The 19,275-nt window shown below is 35.4% G+C and overlaps 2 protein-coding genes across 2 annotated transcripts in view; both read left to right on the top strand.

The window, feature by feature from the left end:
* The window catches only part of LOC117124223 (protein bark beetle-like), a gene marked incomplete at its 5' end in the record, with an annotated part of 30,546 nt that extends 18,897 nt beyond the window's left edge, over nucleotides 1–11,649 (top strand). The window contains 3 exons of the mRNA XM_033270372.1: nucleotides 8,185–8,419; nucleotides 9,027–11,399; nucleotides 11,546–11,649. Coding sequence (XP_033126263.1) covers nucleotides 8,185–8,419; nucleotides 9,027–11,399; nucleotides 11,546–11,649 — 2,712 coding nt within the window. The remainder of the gene's footprint in view (nucleotides 1–8,184; nucleotides 8,420–9,026; nucleotides 11,400–11,545) is intronic.
* The window catches only part of LOC117124219, a 19,185-nt gene continuing 11,552 nt past the window's right edge, over nucleotides 11,643–19,275 (top strand). The window contains exons 1-3 of the mRNA XM_033270369.1: nucleotides 11,643–14,033; nucleotides 17,514–18,320; nucleotides 18,516–18,610. Coding sequence (XP_033126260.1) covers nucleotides 11,711–14,033; nucleotides 17,514–18,320; nucleotides 18,516–18,610 — 3,225 coding nt within the window. The 5' untranslated portion in view covers nucleotides 11,643–11,710. The remainder of the gene's footprint in view (nucleotides 14,034–17,513; nucleotides 18,321–18,515; nucleotides 18,611–19,275) is intronic.

Below are 19,275 nucleotides of genomic sequence, written 5' to 3'. Positions count from 1 at the left end.
AGTACATTTTGATGGTAAAATATTAGATTTTAAAATGCCTATTCCAGAAAGCCTATGAAGTCATTCAGGCGTAATGAACGGTAACCAACGTTTGTTGACAACAGAGAGCGCCACCTGGCGTCGTGGCGACACGACTGTGGTACTCTATAGCAAAAGGAAATCGTTGTGAACTTTGTGTGCTTTGCGTTTCACTTTAAGCTAATGGTAACACAAAATGGAAACTAATGGTAACACCAAGTTATTTAGTTTGAAATTACGTTATAAATACGTACCGGTACAGTATTTATGATGCTACAAAAAATACCTTGTCGTAGTCATCATAAGTTTCGCTATATTCATAAGGTCCGCTTGTTATATAGATTCGGTAGTCATAATTCTTACTTACTTCAGGACCCATGTAGGCTTACGCCTGTCAGTGGAGCTAGCCTCTTTCTCCATTTCATTCTGTCCAATAGTTCTCCACTTCTTAACTCAATTAGGTCCGGTGTGTTGTGCCTAGATAGACTTCTTTGATCGTGTCTTTTGCCATTGGCCTCCATGCAAATCATCTTTTGGCAACTCTTTCTTCCTTCATTCTTTCAAGATGTTCAATCCGTCTCAGCTTCGATTTTATTACTGATAGGTGTCACTCCGACCTGCGTTCTTATGTCCTCGTTCCTCACTTTGTTCAGTCTAGTATTATTGACGATGGTTCTTAGAGGTCTCATTTCTGCTGCTTGTATTATGCTCCAATGAGTTTTTGTCATGGCCCAGGTTTTCAGCACCATAAATCAAAGTAGGTGTCAAGATGGTTTCAAAAATGATACGCTTATCAATCTGAGGAACATGTTTGTCTTTAAGTATGGGATACAGAGCGCTTACGTTTTTGCTGAAATTTTCCGACTTTCTCTGAAATATCAAACTTATTACCTCTTTCGCTCATTATCACACTTACAAGATATTTTGCCCTTTCTACATTTTTAACAATTTCTCCGTTGATGTTGATTTGAAAATCCTCCTCTATTTACCGACTTACACACACAATCTCTGTCTTCGAGACATTTAACTTCAGACCTGCTTCCCTAAAACACTCATTCCAATTATGTATTGCCTTCTTGAGGTCGTCTCTTTCGGTTGTGAAATATGATATGTCATCTGCATAAACCATGGTGTGGCTTGAGATGGGTGGCTCTTGTTTTCTCTTAAAGTTCCTAATAACTGTATCTAAGTATGCAATAAACAAAATAGGTGAGACAACGCTTCCCTGTTTTACTCCGGACTCTACATTAAACCATTGTTTGTTATTATAATCTGTCCTGACTTTACAAAGACATGGACTGTACATGCTCGTTAGCCTTCCATAAGCGACCAGTTATATTGGATTGTATTGGAACCGAGTTGAACGCTTTGCTCAAATCAATAAATAGAAAGTATGCTGATATGTTAAACTCCCATGCCTTATCTGCCAAAGATCTTATACTGTAGATCAGGTCAGTATTTTACATGTTCTTCCTATAGCCATGTTGTTCAACTCCTAGTTTTGGTTCTATTTTTTGTCTAACTCTTTTTTCTATTATTCTTTCGTACAGTTTTTTCTGGTATTTTACCTGTACGCCAACAATTGTTCAGTAATTCCAGTATGTGTTCTTTAAATTCCCTTCCCCAAGTTCTATGGCAATATCATCCAATCCCGGGGATTTTTCGTTTTTCATCTTCTTAATTGCGTCTTCTAATTCAGTCATAGTATTTATATTTTCCTCCTTGTTTTCTGCTGTGTTTGTTGAATCTCCTTCTTGATTTGCTTCCAATTGTAGTTAATGTGGTTTAACATTTAGTAGGTTACTAATATATTCTGTCCATCGGTTGTTTATGCTTTCTGGTGCTACACCTTTTTCTTATTGTTGTTGTGTAGGTTATTTTTTAACTGTTCTCCAGTTTTTTCCATGTGTCGATTTTTGCTATTTTTTCTGTTTATCAAATTCTCTCCAAGCAATAACATATTTCTGTCCAGTTTCTTGGTTTTCATGTTTTAACCAAATCCTTAATTTATATGTTTTCTTTTTTACTGCTTCTCTAACTTCTTCTGTCCACCATGGTATGTGCCTTCTTTTGCTTCCGCCTATTTACTTTGTTCCTAGTGTATTTTCTGCTATTTCGTTAATACATTTTTCTAAGCTTTGCCAGTTTCCAGGTTCTCTTATATCGATATCTCTGAGTTTATCGTTTAAATGTGCTATGTATGTTTCGTTAATTTGTTTATTTTCCAGTGACTGTGCATTTAAAACTAAATCTGCAACTAACAGTCTGTAATCGAAATCTAGGGTGTCCCCTGGGAAAACTTTGACATTTGTTATTTCACGTTTGTCCGAGCATATAAAATAGTCAATGATTGACATCTGATCGAACATCTGCGAGTTCCATCTATATATTGTAAAACTATGTGAGTTTCTGTGTTTGAAAAACCCGTTTATAATTTTTAAATTATTTAGAATAGAGAAGTCAGTTAGTCGTTCTCCTTCAGGATATTTATGTTCCTCTCCAAAGGGTCATATTACTTGGTCTATGCCTACTCTATCACTTCCGACTCTTCCGTCGAAATCTCCCATTAACAATCCTATCTCTGTGTCTTTTATGTGATAGTGATCCTCAAATAAAGTAAAACAGTTCTCTTTCTCTTCTGTAGTGTGTCCTTGCTGTGGTGCATTCCCTGATATATATGGTACTTTTTATTTTGAATACTGAAGGTACACTTCATTAATCTTTCGCTAATTATATTAACTTCTTGAATATAGGGTGATAATCTGGGTCCTACTATCATAGCTACTCCATATCTTCTTCTTCCAATGTCTGTTCCACTGTACATCAGTAGAACGCCACCTCCGAGATCTTTACCTTGATCTTGACCGCGATGTCTTGTTTCCGCGAGTCCATAAAAATCTGTTGTTCTCTTTTCCATTATATCTAAGATTTCATTTTCTTTGTAGGTAGCTATGTTAATTGTTCCACATCTAAAAGTTATAGTTTGGTTTCCGTCATTCTTAATCCGTTTTTATTTTCGTTTCCGTAGTCGTCTTCTTTGGGTCCGTCCGTCTCTCGTGGGTAGTTCATGAGTTGTACAAGCATAGTAATCCACTTCTGGCTTGCTAGGCCTATAGAAGTTTCTCTTTCAGGGTCGTTAAGTAGTGCCTACAATGTGTCTAAAGCTCCCTTAAAAGGTAACAGGTTTGCCTCACCAAACCCAAGCAGGCACAAAGTTGGTTCTGTCTCTTATACACATCTTTCCTCACTTTGTTCAGTCTATTAGAGGTGTTATATGGGGGGGGGGGCTTAGCTAAGCTGGTCTAACTTTTTGCTTTAGTCTGTACTCAAGCTGAACTAATGAGACATATAAGGCCGAAACGGATCCATCTGCAGATATTTTTTTCCAGTTTTGGTCCGGAAATATGCACCGCATTTGAAACAGAGCACAAGTGAAAAGACTAAACCAATGTGTTATGTTTATAGACCAGCAAATTTACACTGAAATAACGTGAACCGGACCACGATGTTCGCCATATTCAAGAGACCGTTTATTTATAACCATAGAGGGCAGCATACAATAATTAGTGTGTGTCAATATCCAACAACTCTCCACTTCTAATGAATACATGGTAGAAACATTTAGTTTTAATAATACTGCCTGATTGATTAGAAAATAATTATTTTAATATAAAAATGGATATTCTTAGAAAATAGTAACTGTCGATTAAAGATTAAGTAATACAATTGTTTCTGAAATGTGGTTTGTTGTATGACAATCTTTCCAATTTCGAAATATCACTTTAACACCTATAAAACTTCAACTAATAAAACTACTTAAAAACATTCAACAATGCTCAATCAAACTTTCTGGAGCCCTGCACTCTCTTCGCAATTTGCACACCTGAAGCACGATCAGTTTCTTCATCAACATTTATACTACTTCCATATTGAAGCTCGTCCTCACTTTCTCTCTCTGAGTGAACATCACCTTCTCTACCTCTTAATTGATTTACATGTCTTTTCCAAACTACACTCCAAACCTGTATTCAATAATGCAGTGCACCTAACTTTTTAATAACCAATCTTGGAACCCATTTTTCTTTACCCATGTAATTCTGAGCATAGATTTTCTCCTCAACTTCAAAAAAACTTCTTATGCTTTTCCATGTTCTTGTGTACCTGTTTTCTAACAGTTTCTTTTATATTAGGTTTTAGCATATCCAGGGTTTCCCATGTTAATGCGTGTTCGGAATAACGATAGGCTAATAAATATATATCTAGCTTTTTTTTTTGGCGCTACCCTTTTCATTTCTTGCTGCCTTTAACCCTTTTTTCATTGTACCCACAAATCTCTCAACCAAACCATTTGTGGCGAGATGTTAGGGGGCAGACCTTTTGTGTTTAATACCATTTCTTTGCATAAACAGTTGAAATTCATATGAAGTAAACTGGGGACCATTGTGAACTGGGGACCACAATTATCTGTGGTAAGCCACACCGACTAAGCAAGTAGTGTTTTTCATGCTTATATCCGGCCACTTTGAGTAAGCATCTACTACTATACATTAATCCGTCAATCGGACCAGCAAAATTAATATGAATGCGCTCCAACGGTCTGGTTGCTGGCAACCAGGGATGCAAAGGGGCAGTAGGGGGATCAGCACAATGCTTTGCAACCTCTTCAATTTACGCGTCTAACTTGGGCCACCACACATATGATCTCGCAAGTGACTTCATTTTCACAATCCTGATGTGGCCAACATGCAACTCTTCTAACACACGCTTACGCATTTTAGGCGGTACTATTACTCGCGCTCCCCTAAGAAGACATCCGTTTTCATTTGTTAACACATTTTGCCTATTAAGGTATGGTTTCAAACATTCATCTTGTTTGTTTTCAACCCAACCAACTATTAGATAACTCTTCTTTGTCCTTGAGGGTTTCTCTTTTGAACTCCTCACTCGAGATGGGGATGGTTTCAACTGCATTCATATAGGTAACAGTAATTAAATTTCATAGTCAAATCCCGATAGATATACAGACCATCGTTTGGATTCGTTCAGCCGTGAGCACAGGAGGACCAAATATGGTGACTAAGGGTTTATTATCTGTAATTAATTGAAATTTCCGCCCATAAATGTAGGAGTAACATTTCTTTAAAACATACACGATTGCTAAAGCTTCACGCTCTAACTGTTAATAATTAGATTCGGCTTTACTTAGTGCACGGGATGTAAATTTAATCGGGCGCTTTTGACCATCGATAATGTGGGACAGCATTGCACCTATCCCTTCTGGTGATGCATCAGTCGCTACCGTAATAGGGAGACTGGGGTCATAAAGTACTGAAAAATCAGAGTCTTCTAAGACTTCTTTGGACTAAAAGCATGTTTTGCTTTCTCATTCCATTAACATTGTCCCTTCTCTAGCATTCTAGTTAATGCTGCAATTACTGTAGCTATATTAGGCACAAAAGCTCTATAGTAGTTTATCATACCCAAGTAGGACCGTAATTCACTCATATCCTTTGGGAACCGAATACTTTTTATGTGGTCCATCTTATGTGGAGCCTTGTGTACACCCTCTTTGTCAAGTTTGTGTCCCAAATACTCAACAGAGTTTCTCAAAAACTCGCATTTTGCCTTTTTTTTTAGCTTAATACCGTATTGTTTCAGACGATTAAGAACTTTTCTACCCGTTATCAGCATAATATCATCAAGATACACTTTAATACCTTGGAGTCCCGTTGAAATTGACTCCATTGCTTTTTCCATATGGCTGGCGCACTGGTTATCCCAAAGTGTATTATATTTCGTTGAAATAGTCCCTTATCTGTAATTATGGTGAGTACCTTTTTTTACTCTTCTGTTAGTGTCATTTGATTGTAGGCTTGAGCCTAAGTGTCTAAGTCCATGTGGTGAACTTCTTACCTCCAGCCAAGTTAGCTAGAATATCTACTTTGTTAAGTACCGGATTACTGTAGGCTTATAATTGCTTATAATCCCATCCGTTTTCTTAACAATGCTACTATCCCATTCACTATGCTGGACCGGCGACCATATTCTTTCTTTTACTAGTCGATCTATTTCTTTTTCTAAGTCTGACTTTAGTGCATAAGGTACACGATATGCTTTGCTTATAATTGGAGTTGCGTTTTTTTTCCAACTGCAACAGTAGATTTAAGTTCTTTTACACAGCCTAACTCGCCATAAAAAAAAATCATATCATATTTATCTAATATTTCCTTCAGCTGTAGGAAGTTCTTAACCTTTCGCACTAGGGAGCTTTTGCCACTAAAATCTGGTTCTTTTCAATTAAGTTGAATATGTTGCAACCAACCTCGACCTAACAGAGTACGTTCCGTGTGCTCAACTACATATAACCACAAGTGGTACAATATGTGTTCATACTCAACCTTAATTTTACCCAAAGGATACACCTTTTCTCCAGTAAAGCTTTTAAATTCTTTACTAGTGTTTACCAGCAGAATGTTCTTAAATGTCAGTTCGTATAACTTTTGTGGTATCACAGTAACGCCAGCACCAGTGTCCAGTTCCATCTTTACTCGATTCTTGTTGATGTCCACTGTGACATATACAACATTATCTGTTTTGGTACTTGCTATCTTTATTGTCTTATCCGACGATGGACTATCACTGGAATGCTGAACTTGATGTATGTTTTTGTACTTTGAGGTTTTAGAGGATCTTGTCTTCGGTTGACCTTGTTTAGTTTTGCTGAGACATGCACGTTGCACATGGCCTTTTTACCATATGCATTCACCGAGCAAGAACAACGCCCCAACCTTTTTTTGCACAGACTTGATTTTTGGCTTTTGTATTACACTTTTCACACGTAATCTCACCTATTGCTTATTTTTAACCAATCACCAGCAAGTGTCACCACCCAAAACATACAAGTATTTCATTGTTTGAGATATCTGCAGATATTATTCGCCGGAGGATGATTGAAACAACTCAAGTAATTATATACAATTTTGATTTACTATTCTTACTGTAGTCTTATTTTTGTTATGCATTCGCCAAAAAAGCGAAGTACAAAACAATTCATAATCAAAATTCAAATACAATAACTTGAATACAAAACTTTAAGGGAACCTAATCACTATAAGATAATTTTATGTAAGCCTCACTAATCTATTTTGAAATGAACAATACAATATTATAGATAATATTGGCCTGTTACAATACAAATCTAACACAGTTTACATAATACAGTAAGCAACTATTTCAAAAAGACATTAAAAAAAATTATATATATATAATTTTATATAGATAAATATATATATATATATATATATATAAATATATATATTTCATTTGTGTTCCACGTGTGTTCCGACAGAATAATAGAAAATAATTGTTTCGAGGCTCAAATACCAGGCGTACGTAAGAATCGATGTAAAACAAAATGTAAACAGGAACAACAAGATGTTACCGTATTTATTCTTGTTTTTGTGATTTTTCGAAACCGTAAGATTCAATACAAATACACACACTACAAATCAGACGTCATATGGGTAAAAACAGATGGTTAGATTAAACAAGTTACAAGTACAGTAAAGTTTGGATACAATAATCGTATCCAGTAAAATAAGAAAACAATACAATAATACTAAAATAAGTTGAATAGTTGGCATGAATGAAAAAAAAAAAATATTAAGAAATAAGAAAAACAAATACCAGGCGTACGTAAGAATCGATGTGAAACAAAATGTAAACAGGAACAACAAGTGCAAAGATGTTACCATATTTATTCTTGTTTTTGTGATTTTTCGAAACCGTAAGATTCCATACAAATACACATAAAACGTTGGCATGAATTAGGTTTTAAGATGAAAGAGTAATTATTGCTTCAACCTTTTGTCTATTGGTGGAGTGTGAATATGAGTGTCATACGATAACTGTCAAGGAGAACAACATGTCAACGTAAATTATTGAAACATACATTGTTTTTTGGCTTACATAAACATTTCGATTAAGTAGCTAATCATCACAGAATCTGATACTGTACTACCAAAATGTGTGCATTGGTTGTTCATTTTAATGCGATCATCTGAATTCCTAGACAATTATAGTCTTACTAACAGCTTGCCAATATATTTAAGTATTATTATGCATTTAGATAAAATTCACTTTAAATTTTCACATATTATTTTACAGACATTTTACACCAATGAAGGGTACATACTAAAAGTGAAAATTCTGCAACATGATAGTCAGTATATTCGACTGAAGTTTTATTATGGAAACGACACTTCAACCTTATTACAAACAGTTGTAAGTTTAGAAGACGAGGGTTTAAAATCAATGTCAAATGTGATGACAATTCGGTACGAATGTTATGTCTCGTCCTACTGTCGTTCCTACACTTTCAAATTCATAATTTGGAGTGAGCGTAAGTACTTTCTGTTTTATCTTAACTGACACAATTCAAATGTATCATTAAGAATGCTTGTATAAGAATTACTTGATATCGTTCCATGTAAGAAATGTAATTAAGTTTATATCTAAAGTTAAAAAGTCGAATCGAAATAGTTTGAATGTGTTCCATCAACAATTAAAAAACAATAGTATCATGTCATTTCCACAATGTAATTTCCTGAAAGGGATGAAATAAAGTTTATCTGTATCTGTCTCAATGTAGGCCCACGTTCATTTTTGGCTTTTTTTTCATTGTTCATCTTATTATGCTACTAACTTGTCAAAAGGCAATTTATTTAAACATAACCATCAATAGCGCCAGTGACAAAATGAGCCTGTTGTTGCTTTTTCAAGTGCTTAAAATACATATATCTAGCCTGCATGTGTCGTTATAATATGCTAATTTTAATAATATTATTATGCTTTAAACCATTAAACAAAAATTGTTATGATACAATTTCATTAAAAATATTATATTAATGTTAAGTATATTTCATTGTTCATGATGTGTATGATATAGCTTAGCAAACATCTTATAGCCTACTGTTTTTTAGTTCTTTATCATTTCTTTTTAAATCTAGCAATTATTGCAAAAAATGAAATTAGTCATACGACTTTAGCTGAAAACCAAGGAAATGGATTGACCATTCATACGTATATGTTGGAGCTGGACACTAATGATCTCACAGCTATAGACAACCATGGAAATGGATTGCAAACACATAACAGAATTAATGAACTCGTTGTGGAATCAAGTAACTTTTCTGGAAATTCATTTAATGGAATTGACATGTACAATATTGTCAACATGTTCATCAACGCATCATCTGCTAAAGGAAATAAAATGAATGGCATGATTTCGGGAAAATATACTTATCTTACACTTCAGAACAGTGTGTTTGATAGTAACTTGGAAAATGGCCTTTTCATAAACGAGAATCGGTTTATTGACTACAGTTACAGTTACAATCTGCATCTTGACAATAATTCATTTTCGTATAATGGTGGAAGTGGCGTTTTCAGGACAGAACACCATCAATATGTAAATGTATACATTCATAAAAATTTTATTAGATACAACCAGAATGGTGCGATAGATTTTGGGGCAATATTTTCGCGTGGTATCAAAGTAGTTAAAAATGACATATCTTTAAATGTGGCCTATTACCTGATACACATTGATGTCACATATTCATCAGTAGGAGAGGCAATGACAATTGTGTCAAACGTGTTCCTCAACAACTCTTGTGAACGGCTTTTATTTCTTGGAACATCAGCTTCGTCTCAAAACATAATTGTCGAGGAAAACGTGATGAAGAACAATCAACCGAGATGGAGATTTCTAAATTTATTCTGGCCTTCATCTGTCATATTTTTACTCTCTTCGAGCGTCTCTATGAAAAACAACACGTTTGATAATCCTAATTTCATGTACGAAGTCGCTGTTCCAGGCCGAGACAAATTGTCAACAGTAACAATAAATGCTAGTCTGTCGTGGTGGGGCTCTACAAATTGTTCCTTCATCAACACACGTATTCTAGATAGAAAAACAGGAGCTTCATATCCGATAGTAGAAATCTCGCCTTATCGTGTTGGATATAACTTTTCAGACCTAGTTAATCAATCATGTATACAATTGGGGTTCCGCAGTGATCCTGGATCAACAATAGGTGGCAGTATAACAGGTAACGTCACACTAAGTTCTGTTGATAATCCGTACAGGGTTGTTAATGACATTGTGATACAACCTGAAGGTACCTTGATACTTCAGGCAGGTGTCAATTTGTTGTTTGACTTCTATACTGGAATACTGGTTCACGGAACACTTATTGCCGAAGGAAACATTACGGATGTGATAAGGATGGAACCATTCAACAGTTCTAAAGAAACCATTGAATTGATTCGATTATCTGGAGGAAGTCATCCTTGGGAAGGTATTCTAGAGGTCTCCAGAGATGGTCAATGGGGCTCTGTCTGTTACTACAGCTACAGTTCAAGTATTCAATGGAATGCTATTGCTGCACGTATAGCTTGTCGGCAACTAGGATATATAGACTACATAAGTTATACTTACGGTACATCTGCTCTTTTGAACATTTTTAATGCTTTCAAATGTGATGGACGCATTCATACAAATATAGTTTATTGCGGTTTCAAGAATCCACTTTATCGATGTTCCTCTTCCCGTAAAGTATATTTAACATGCAATCCCGGAAGATGGCAGGGTATCCGATTCGCCGTTTCTCTTGAACGAAGTTCAATGATTCACACACACATAAGCTTAGCTGGAGGATATCTAGAAGACATGAATGTTTACGCCGATGCTGCTATTCAAGTGGACCTTCATCACCATCATTTCTCTGATATTAATCTATATAATGCACATCAGGGATTCATTTTCTATATCGATAACCCATTTTTTAATGTTCATTCAGTAATGAATACACACATTGATTCCTTGGGATCCGGCGTTTCCATCTATTCTCCATCGTATCACCACTATCGAGGAATCATTCAATGTGCAACTGGATTTTACATATCAACCATGTCCTCGGCACACTTAGATAATATTCGGAATTATATTCACAAAAGCTGGGTACTAAATTTCTTTGAATCTGACCAATCAATTTTCTTCTCTGACTTATTCTTTCTCAACATTCTACCACCAGAAGAAATCTATACTAAACATACTCGAAATTTCACCGTACAACCTGACAATATTATCGCAATCTATGTATATCAACAAGACTTAAGTACTTACGAATCGTTGGTTTTTACTGATCCAGCAAATGGAGATACTTTACTGACACTTGATTCCACAACATCAGGGATATATCCAGATCATCAGCTAGTTCAATCGTCATCGAATTTTCTGACTGTTACCTATAAATATACTTACCAGTCTATTTATTACAATCAGATAAAGGTCGACATTTTGCTCATGCCTTTAAAAGGTGAGTTCCTTTATTTCTTTATATTCTTTCTTTTGTTATATATTATACTTCTTGAACCTTGTGGACTAATATGTATATATATATATATATATCTGTCTCTTATACGGTTTGTAAAAGTTCTAACTCTGTCTCTTATACACATCTAGATGGATTATATCTCTCAATCTTCTATCGCCTATGGGCTAAAAATGGATTCCACTCCGACAAAATCAGAGTTGAGGGTCATAGACTCAAATTGGCAAGGCAGTGAAAGAAGCGGTACTCTCGTACGTTTGTATAATGGAGAACGTGTTCTCTTTGAGCGATGCAACATGTCATCTGCTCAGTACGCTTTCAGAATTGATGGTAGAGTTAAGACTATTTCTCTTAGGGACTGTAAATTCAAAGACAATTATTATGCTATTTATGATTATAACTTGTTTACCTCGGCGACACTAAATATTGAGGATTGCACATTCAATTCTGTACCGTATCCTATATACAAATACGTACATTCAATAGATCAAAGTACACGTGTATATAGATCTTCATTCAAAGATTCATATGGAGCTCGATTCTACAGACGTGTGCATAACATCTTACTTGATGGCTGCAATTTTCAATCGATGACATATGGTGTACGTATTTACTTGCGTTATTATTATTCATATAATAATAACGCTTCAGTATACTTACATGATATCGGTTTTCAATCCGTGAGGCAACCATTGTATGTAGAAATGTATGCCACAGACAATTCACCCTCAACTGAAGAATGGATTGACTTACGTGTGAGTGATTGTGTAGTTGAAGGTAGTGATGTCTTTCTGGAAACATATATTTTTACGGAGACAGTGAATATTAAAGTTAGCGTGGTAAACAATATAGTAATTTACAGTAAAAAAGCTATTTTGATGACGGTTAATAACAAGAATGTAATCGGCAATTTAGAATACGTGGTTAACATTGTAAACAATACCATAAGTAACAACACCGCCGATGATTGTATTATTGATGTTGGTAGGCCTGGAAAATACCCTGTTTTAATGACAGACTTAGCGCAAGTTCACTTAAGAAATAATGTTATCCAGCACAATGTTATAACAAGAAGACATTTCCTGGATAAGTTTTCATGCGGGTTAATATTGGGTGTTCGCACAGCAACCCTGTCTGGAAATGTGTTTGATAACGCTGGAATCGAAATGGAAATCTGTAGTGCACATGTCTTTAATGACCCGGAACATTTCATTGACGCAAGATCCAACCGGTGGAGAACAAGTGAACATACTGTCTTCCGCCAGAAAATTTTCGACAATGAAGATTGGAACAACCTTGCATACATAATGACTAGATCACGTGGTCAGAACACCATTTCCGACAAATGTAGTTCCTCGAATATCGGTGGACGAATTAATGCTACGTGTCACCTTAAGGTAGGTAATAGCCCATATGTAGTAGAATCTGACATCACAATCCTACCAAATGCAGAATTGATAATAGACCCTGGTGTAACTTTATTTTTGAATGAGGATAATGGTATAACTATCCTTGGAAAACTAACCGCAGTAGGAACCCCAATCAGCAGAATAACATTTATGCTTAACAATACAAACAACTCAAACGATAAAAACAAGATACGTTTGATACAAAGTACTAGTCGTGTGCAAGGCGTGATCCAGGTTTTTACAGACGGTGAATGGAAATCGGTCAAAACATACTATTTCGGACAGGAAGAAGCTGAGGTTGCATGCCGTCAACTTGGTTATTCGTATGAACGGTATGAATCCTCAAATATCCATATCAACTCCGAGTCATACTTGTCTAGACGATGGTATTGCAATGGACACGAATTGAGTTTATTTGATTGTCCATATTATTACGACCGTTATTATTACTGGTACAACAACGTATGGCTGGTTTGTAAAAGTTCGAACTGGGGAAATATTCAGGTGTATACTGATTCAGATTCAGAAATATCCGCCATACAATACGTTGATATATTGAATGCTGGAAAACTACATGGTCTTGACGGTGTTCCTGTAATATATGCGTTCGGACCACAGATTCCACTAATTGAAAACATCCATATTGAGAACTGCTACGGACATGCGATTTTAATCGATAGTACAACAGCGCTTACTATTACAGGGATTACTTTGATACAGTGTGAGTTAGGTGTATCATCCAGAATATATTCGGCAGCTAATGTTCGTGAATGTTATTTTGACGACATATACACAACTGGCTTGAATTTATCTACGAGAATAGCGAGTTTCTTTCCATCGCAATCATTATTTTACACGCAAGGATGTGGGACGCGTCGGTTTGTGTATCCGGGTAATCAATTTGTACTACGTGATAATGCATGTGGAAGTATAAACTGTATTAGCGTGTTCCAGTGCATGCAAAATTGCACAATATTTGTGACATTTACGCATTATTATAGTTACAATAGGAGGACGGCTTACGTTTATGATGGAAACTCGACCGATTCAACTCGCATTGGGGTAGTAAATTATTATAGAGCTGAGACGTTGACGTTTATGGCAACATCAAATGCAGTAACTCTAGAACTAGATCATTTTACAACAACGTATAGTTCTTGTCGGGTTGATTACGAACCAGTGGAGATACATCTGTCGGTGTACAACAAAGGTAAGTTACCATTGGTTTTTGCAGAGGCAAATATTGCACTGGTTAGGCATTGGTCTCGATTCCTGATTACAATTTCTACGCAGTTAATTTGCATATAGGAATGTTATACTTTCACATAGTTTAAATTGGTACATTTTAATTGTTCTCAGCTCTTGAGCATATTTTAAATTTGCTCTGGAGGGCGAGTCAATCTGTACAGTGTGAATGACTGTTGCTGAAAAATGAAATACATTTCCAATATTCATTATTATTAACTCCGCAAGGAGGTTATACATCCGGTCGATTGTTTTTGTGTGCTTGTGTTTGTGTGTGTTTTTGTCAGTTTGTTAACAGCCTCATGTGTACAGGTTTATGTCTACGTACGTCGGACTTTTTACACATCATTTATGTCATAAATGAAAGGTCCTCACTGCACAATATATATCTCAAAACTGATCTACAAAAAACAAATCCAGTAAACAAACTCAGTCTAACTGGATAGAAAATGAACGGAACGTCCCATACCTACCTAGATGATATCTTAAAAACTGATCAATGAATCTGAATTAAATTACACACTAGAGTGTGCCCTTAACTCGCTCGCTTACACCAATGTAACACGTTAACGTCGCCATTTATTCCGAAAAAAACGGTACAATACTATTCATGAACACTATTACTTTCAGCTTAAAATTGATGAAAATTATTATTTTAAAAAGCAGAGTACTATTTCTAGTCAATTGAAAATCGCGGTACATGGAACACTTAGTAGGAGCAAAGAATGGTAGGAATGCAAACTACTTATTCAGCCGTTGAAACTGCGTAAGTCACTAAGCACCTCCCTGTTATGGCTTACTCCTACGGGGTACCGTAGAGGACGCATGTAAAGTCAGTTAATTGAACTGATACACATGATTAATATGCATACTTGACTTCACGTTCGCGAAAGCAGTGTTCGCTGCTTGTGAAATAAGCAACGGTGAATAGTTTACACGCAGCACTGATTCTGAGGGATATAAATGCTTATACACTGCAATAGGACAATTCTATGTATAGTTTTAATGGTGATTTCTCAGCAACATTTCATTCACATTCAATATGAATATAAGAATGAATGTTCCATAGCAAGCAGATATAGTATATTATATGATACATTTTACCAAAACCGACGATATTCTACACACAGACTACGGTATATGACGTACCGGTAGTGTTTATTAAAGACTGTCTGTCAACATCATCAAGAAAATCTTAAATACTAAATTTAAAAAAATTATAGCTCATTTAAAACGAAAAAAAAATCACAATGATTAATTGTAAAAATTGTAATTGATAACTCTGTCAAAAGTACTCATAGTTATTCACTCCAAGCATTTCTAGGCGTTTATGTCATTCGGATATTCATATCTACATGTAAGTAAAACCTTGAAAAAAGAATTTTACGTATTTTACGCGACAATAAAAAGTTTGTATCACTACTATTACAATTGCAACAATGCATGTCACATCATGTCACATTATCTAGGCATAAACTTTTTTTTTACAAAACTAATCTTATTTTTTGGCCGATTTCAGGCTCAAATTGTTCTTAGTTTGTCCATATTTTTATATACTTTTTAAACATAGAAAATTAGATTTATTGGTTTTCCATTTAAGAAAAAAATATAAAAAAAATGAAAACCTCATTTAACATTTTACCTCAGCCTCAATTTGTTCTTATTTTGTTCTTTCATCGCACTTAAGCACTGCAGCTTACTAGATACACCACAAAACACCTCTTTCACGAGAGGGAAGTCAGGCATGCGTATTCATGTTTATCAGTTACACCTAACTGGCCCAAAATAGGGCCCTCTATCTTTTCTGCTTTAAGTGTATGGGGAAAAAATAATGCGCTCCACCATACACTTCGGCATCGCTCTCGATTGCGACGTATCTTTGTAAGAAGGACCTAATAGACATAGTTACCAATCGTTTCGCATCATGCGGGATAGTCCCGCATTTCAAAGTAGTTTTGGTTGAAACATGCATTTTGCAGAAATACATGCTTGATCATAAATTTGCCACGCATTTAGCACATGTCTATGCGTGACAACGAATTATCACAAACTCAGTGGAAAATGTATTTAAAATTAGAAGAAATTGGTTTTATTACAAATAGAAAAAATGGTCATGCAGTAACTTTAGTCATTAGATAATATTTACGTGAATACTTATTTCACCGAAGCATTATATAAAAAAATAAATAAATAAAACAAATCATCAGTATGCTAAGTAATGATATGTTTGTATACATAGTTCGGGTGCTCAAACCGTACATAATGTACATTGCAACTCAAATCGTACGTGGCTTTATTCAAATTTTGTTTGTTTATGTACCATCACCGTCATTGTCAACAAACACTCCCTGAAATCTTTTTAAAACAGATTAAAAATGCTCAGATCGTTGGAGCGCCAGAACCCCTTTCTGTTGTAATTTCCAAAATCCAGGCTAAAGTCTACCTTTCTATATTAGTTCGAATTGGGCAGACAAGCTGTTCAATTCAATTCAAACTAACGTTTAATTTTCTTCAATGACATGTGTTACAATATATACAAAATGCAAAAAGAAGAATAAGTAATGAAAACATGCAATGAAAGAAGGCTTGGCACCGAGAAGGAAAGGCGAGCGAAAGGCGGAGCACATGGCAGATCAGTGATGTGTCTCACGTGATACTACGCGATTTTACTCTGCGGAAGCCATAATGTTATGTTGTAAACAAATACTATGGTGTGAGAATTAGCGATCGTACAAGATCGCTAAGAAGAGAAGTAAATCATTGATGATAGTTTATTTTTCCTTTCAAATTAAACACGATGCTTGTTTAATTTAGATTATTCTTTAAATTTAAATTTGATGGTTGTGTTATAACTGGATGTTTTCTCAGGGATAGGAATTGACGCCTTCATATAGACAAGGCTTATACATACGTGCGACTAGGTACGGCTATTACCTGTACGATTTAGTTTCCTTGACCATAGATTGTTCAACCTTCTGGTACAAATTGTTATGAAGTTTAAACATTACGACTAAATTAATATCGTGAGTAACGTTGAAGTGAATCTGTCTTATGAGTTTAGCATTTCTTATGACCTGAGGTATAATGTTAACAAGACAAGCAATGACTGAACCATGTTCCAAGGACATATTACTTTTTTTTTTTTGGTGCATCACATCGGTCAATACAAACCAATAAGCAGAGTGGGGTACTGGAATATGCTCTCGTTTTAGAAATTAAACCGCTGCATGATAATTATGATAAACGTAACCATTTGCTATATTAATTGTACAATGTGTAAGCAATAATTTATGCATTCCGGGCCCTATGTGGCCGAAGATTCATAAACTTTTTCTCATAAACCACATTAGTGACAAGACACAAATGGAGTTTATAACATAAATAATTTATAATCTTTTATATACTACTTTCATTATAAAAGGTTGTTTTTTTTTCAACATTATAGAATACCTTCTGAAATCATCAATTACCATAGAAAATTCGTATTTCTTAAACGTTATGGGTTCAGTTGTATATATTGTGGATAATTACATCGATGAGAGAATTCCAGTTGAAGTGAGCATATCAAAATCTACTTTTCAAAGCTGTTCCCAAACCAGCCATAACATTATGAACCACACGAATGGAAACTGTTCTATCACAGGAAACCTCTTCGTGGAAAATTATGGAGATTTGGCCATTCACGAAGTATCGACTGATTCCATAGTGATGGTTGCACATAATTATTTCCGTTCTAATACGGAAAGTGGTGTGCTGTCCGTAAAAACGACTAGTGACTCCTCATCAATTTGGATAACTGGCAACCAATTTTACTACAATAAACCATCTGCTACCAATGATGTAGTAACCATAATGGGAAGAAACACATGTGTCACTAACAATGTGTTTTTTTACAACCACGGACGGCATCTAATTTTTGTTTTAGGAGATATTACCTATGGTAACGGACTTATTGAACGCAACATCATGATCTTCAACACAGGACAACGTTCAGACGAAAGGTTCACCATGTTATTAGATAATATTAACACTAATATTTCTAGAAATTACATAGTAAACGCTGGTAACGAATATGAAGTGGCACTTACATCACGCGTGACATCAACAGTACACGCTACGTACAACTGGTGGGGTGCAGATGGCATTTTTTATGTTCAAAGCAGGGTTCGGGATTCAAAGAACATAATTGATCATGCGTTCATACAACAAGAACCGTTCTTAACTTTACCATCTGAGGTACCATTTTATAGCTGTAAGTTCAAAATTTGATTTTTTATTAAATCTGTCCTATTGTCTGTTTAACATTTTATTAATGTTTAGTCGTATGATACGTTGAATTGTGCTTAATCATGCACCAGTGTTAGATAATCAATCCATCAACTACAGCGATGATAAAAATAAGACAAAAAGAAAGAAACATCAATATGGATTTTACTCCAATTTACAGCATCATGTCCACCGGCATACAGCTTAGAAGGATCCAAATGTTACAGCTACAAACCAGCTTCAGTCGATTTTTTAACGGCTACTTCAATTTGCAGAGTAAGTACTATAATCGTAACATATTGGATTTTAATATAGCTATAAAAACTACAGAGAACAAAATGAATAGGGGATAAACCTGTGGAAGCCAATTTGTGTGCCCTGAACCATGAAGATTTTTAGAGCAATTACTGTATGTCGCTGCTTCCCCTTATGTTTCGGTAGGAGGACTTAAATTGCCGTACCGTCTTTAGTGTGCAACATGGGCCATGCATACTTTAGCTAGTACGGTACACTGTTTCAACAGAATAGTGGTTTGTTTTTTGGTACACCACCTACCTATTGGAAAAGTCTTCGAACGGTCCTTGGTTATCCTTGGGAAGCGAGAGGTTTTTGTTTTCATATTTTTTCAGACTCCTTTTCTGTACGTTTAAATTGCAGTATTCCGTTCGCAGTTTCCAATTGCCCTAATTAATTAAAAGAAAGGTATATTTTGTTTACGGTTATTTGTATTATTGTGTGTGTGTGTATGTGTGTGTGTATGTTTGGGTGGGTGTGTGTGTGTGTGTGTGTGTGTCTTGTTTATTTTATAGTACATGTTGTAGTTCATATAATAAAACAGACATACCGGGATAGTGTCCGGCGGGTCCTATTTTTCGACCATAGGTTATGTAAGGTGCCTTGTTATTTGAAGTTTATAAGGCACGCTATATAAATACGGTTTT

The sequence above is a fragment of the Anneissia japonica genome, unplaced genomic scaffold (genome assembly GCF_011630105.1).
Source record: "Anneissia japonica isolate Jap-2015-1 unplaced genomic scaffold, ASM1163010v1 scaffold284889_len227367_cov140, whole genome shotgun sequence".
Lineage (NCBI taxonomy): Eukaryota > Metazoa > Echinodermata > Crinoidea > Comatulida > Comatulidae > Anneissia > Anneissia japonica.
The sequence above is the reverse complement of the archived record's forward strand: the minus strand, read 5'-3'. Positions and strand labels throughout refer to the sequence as shown.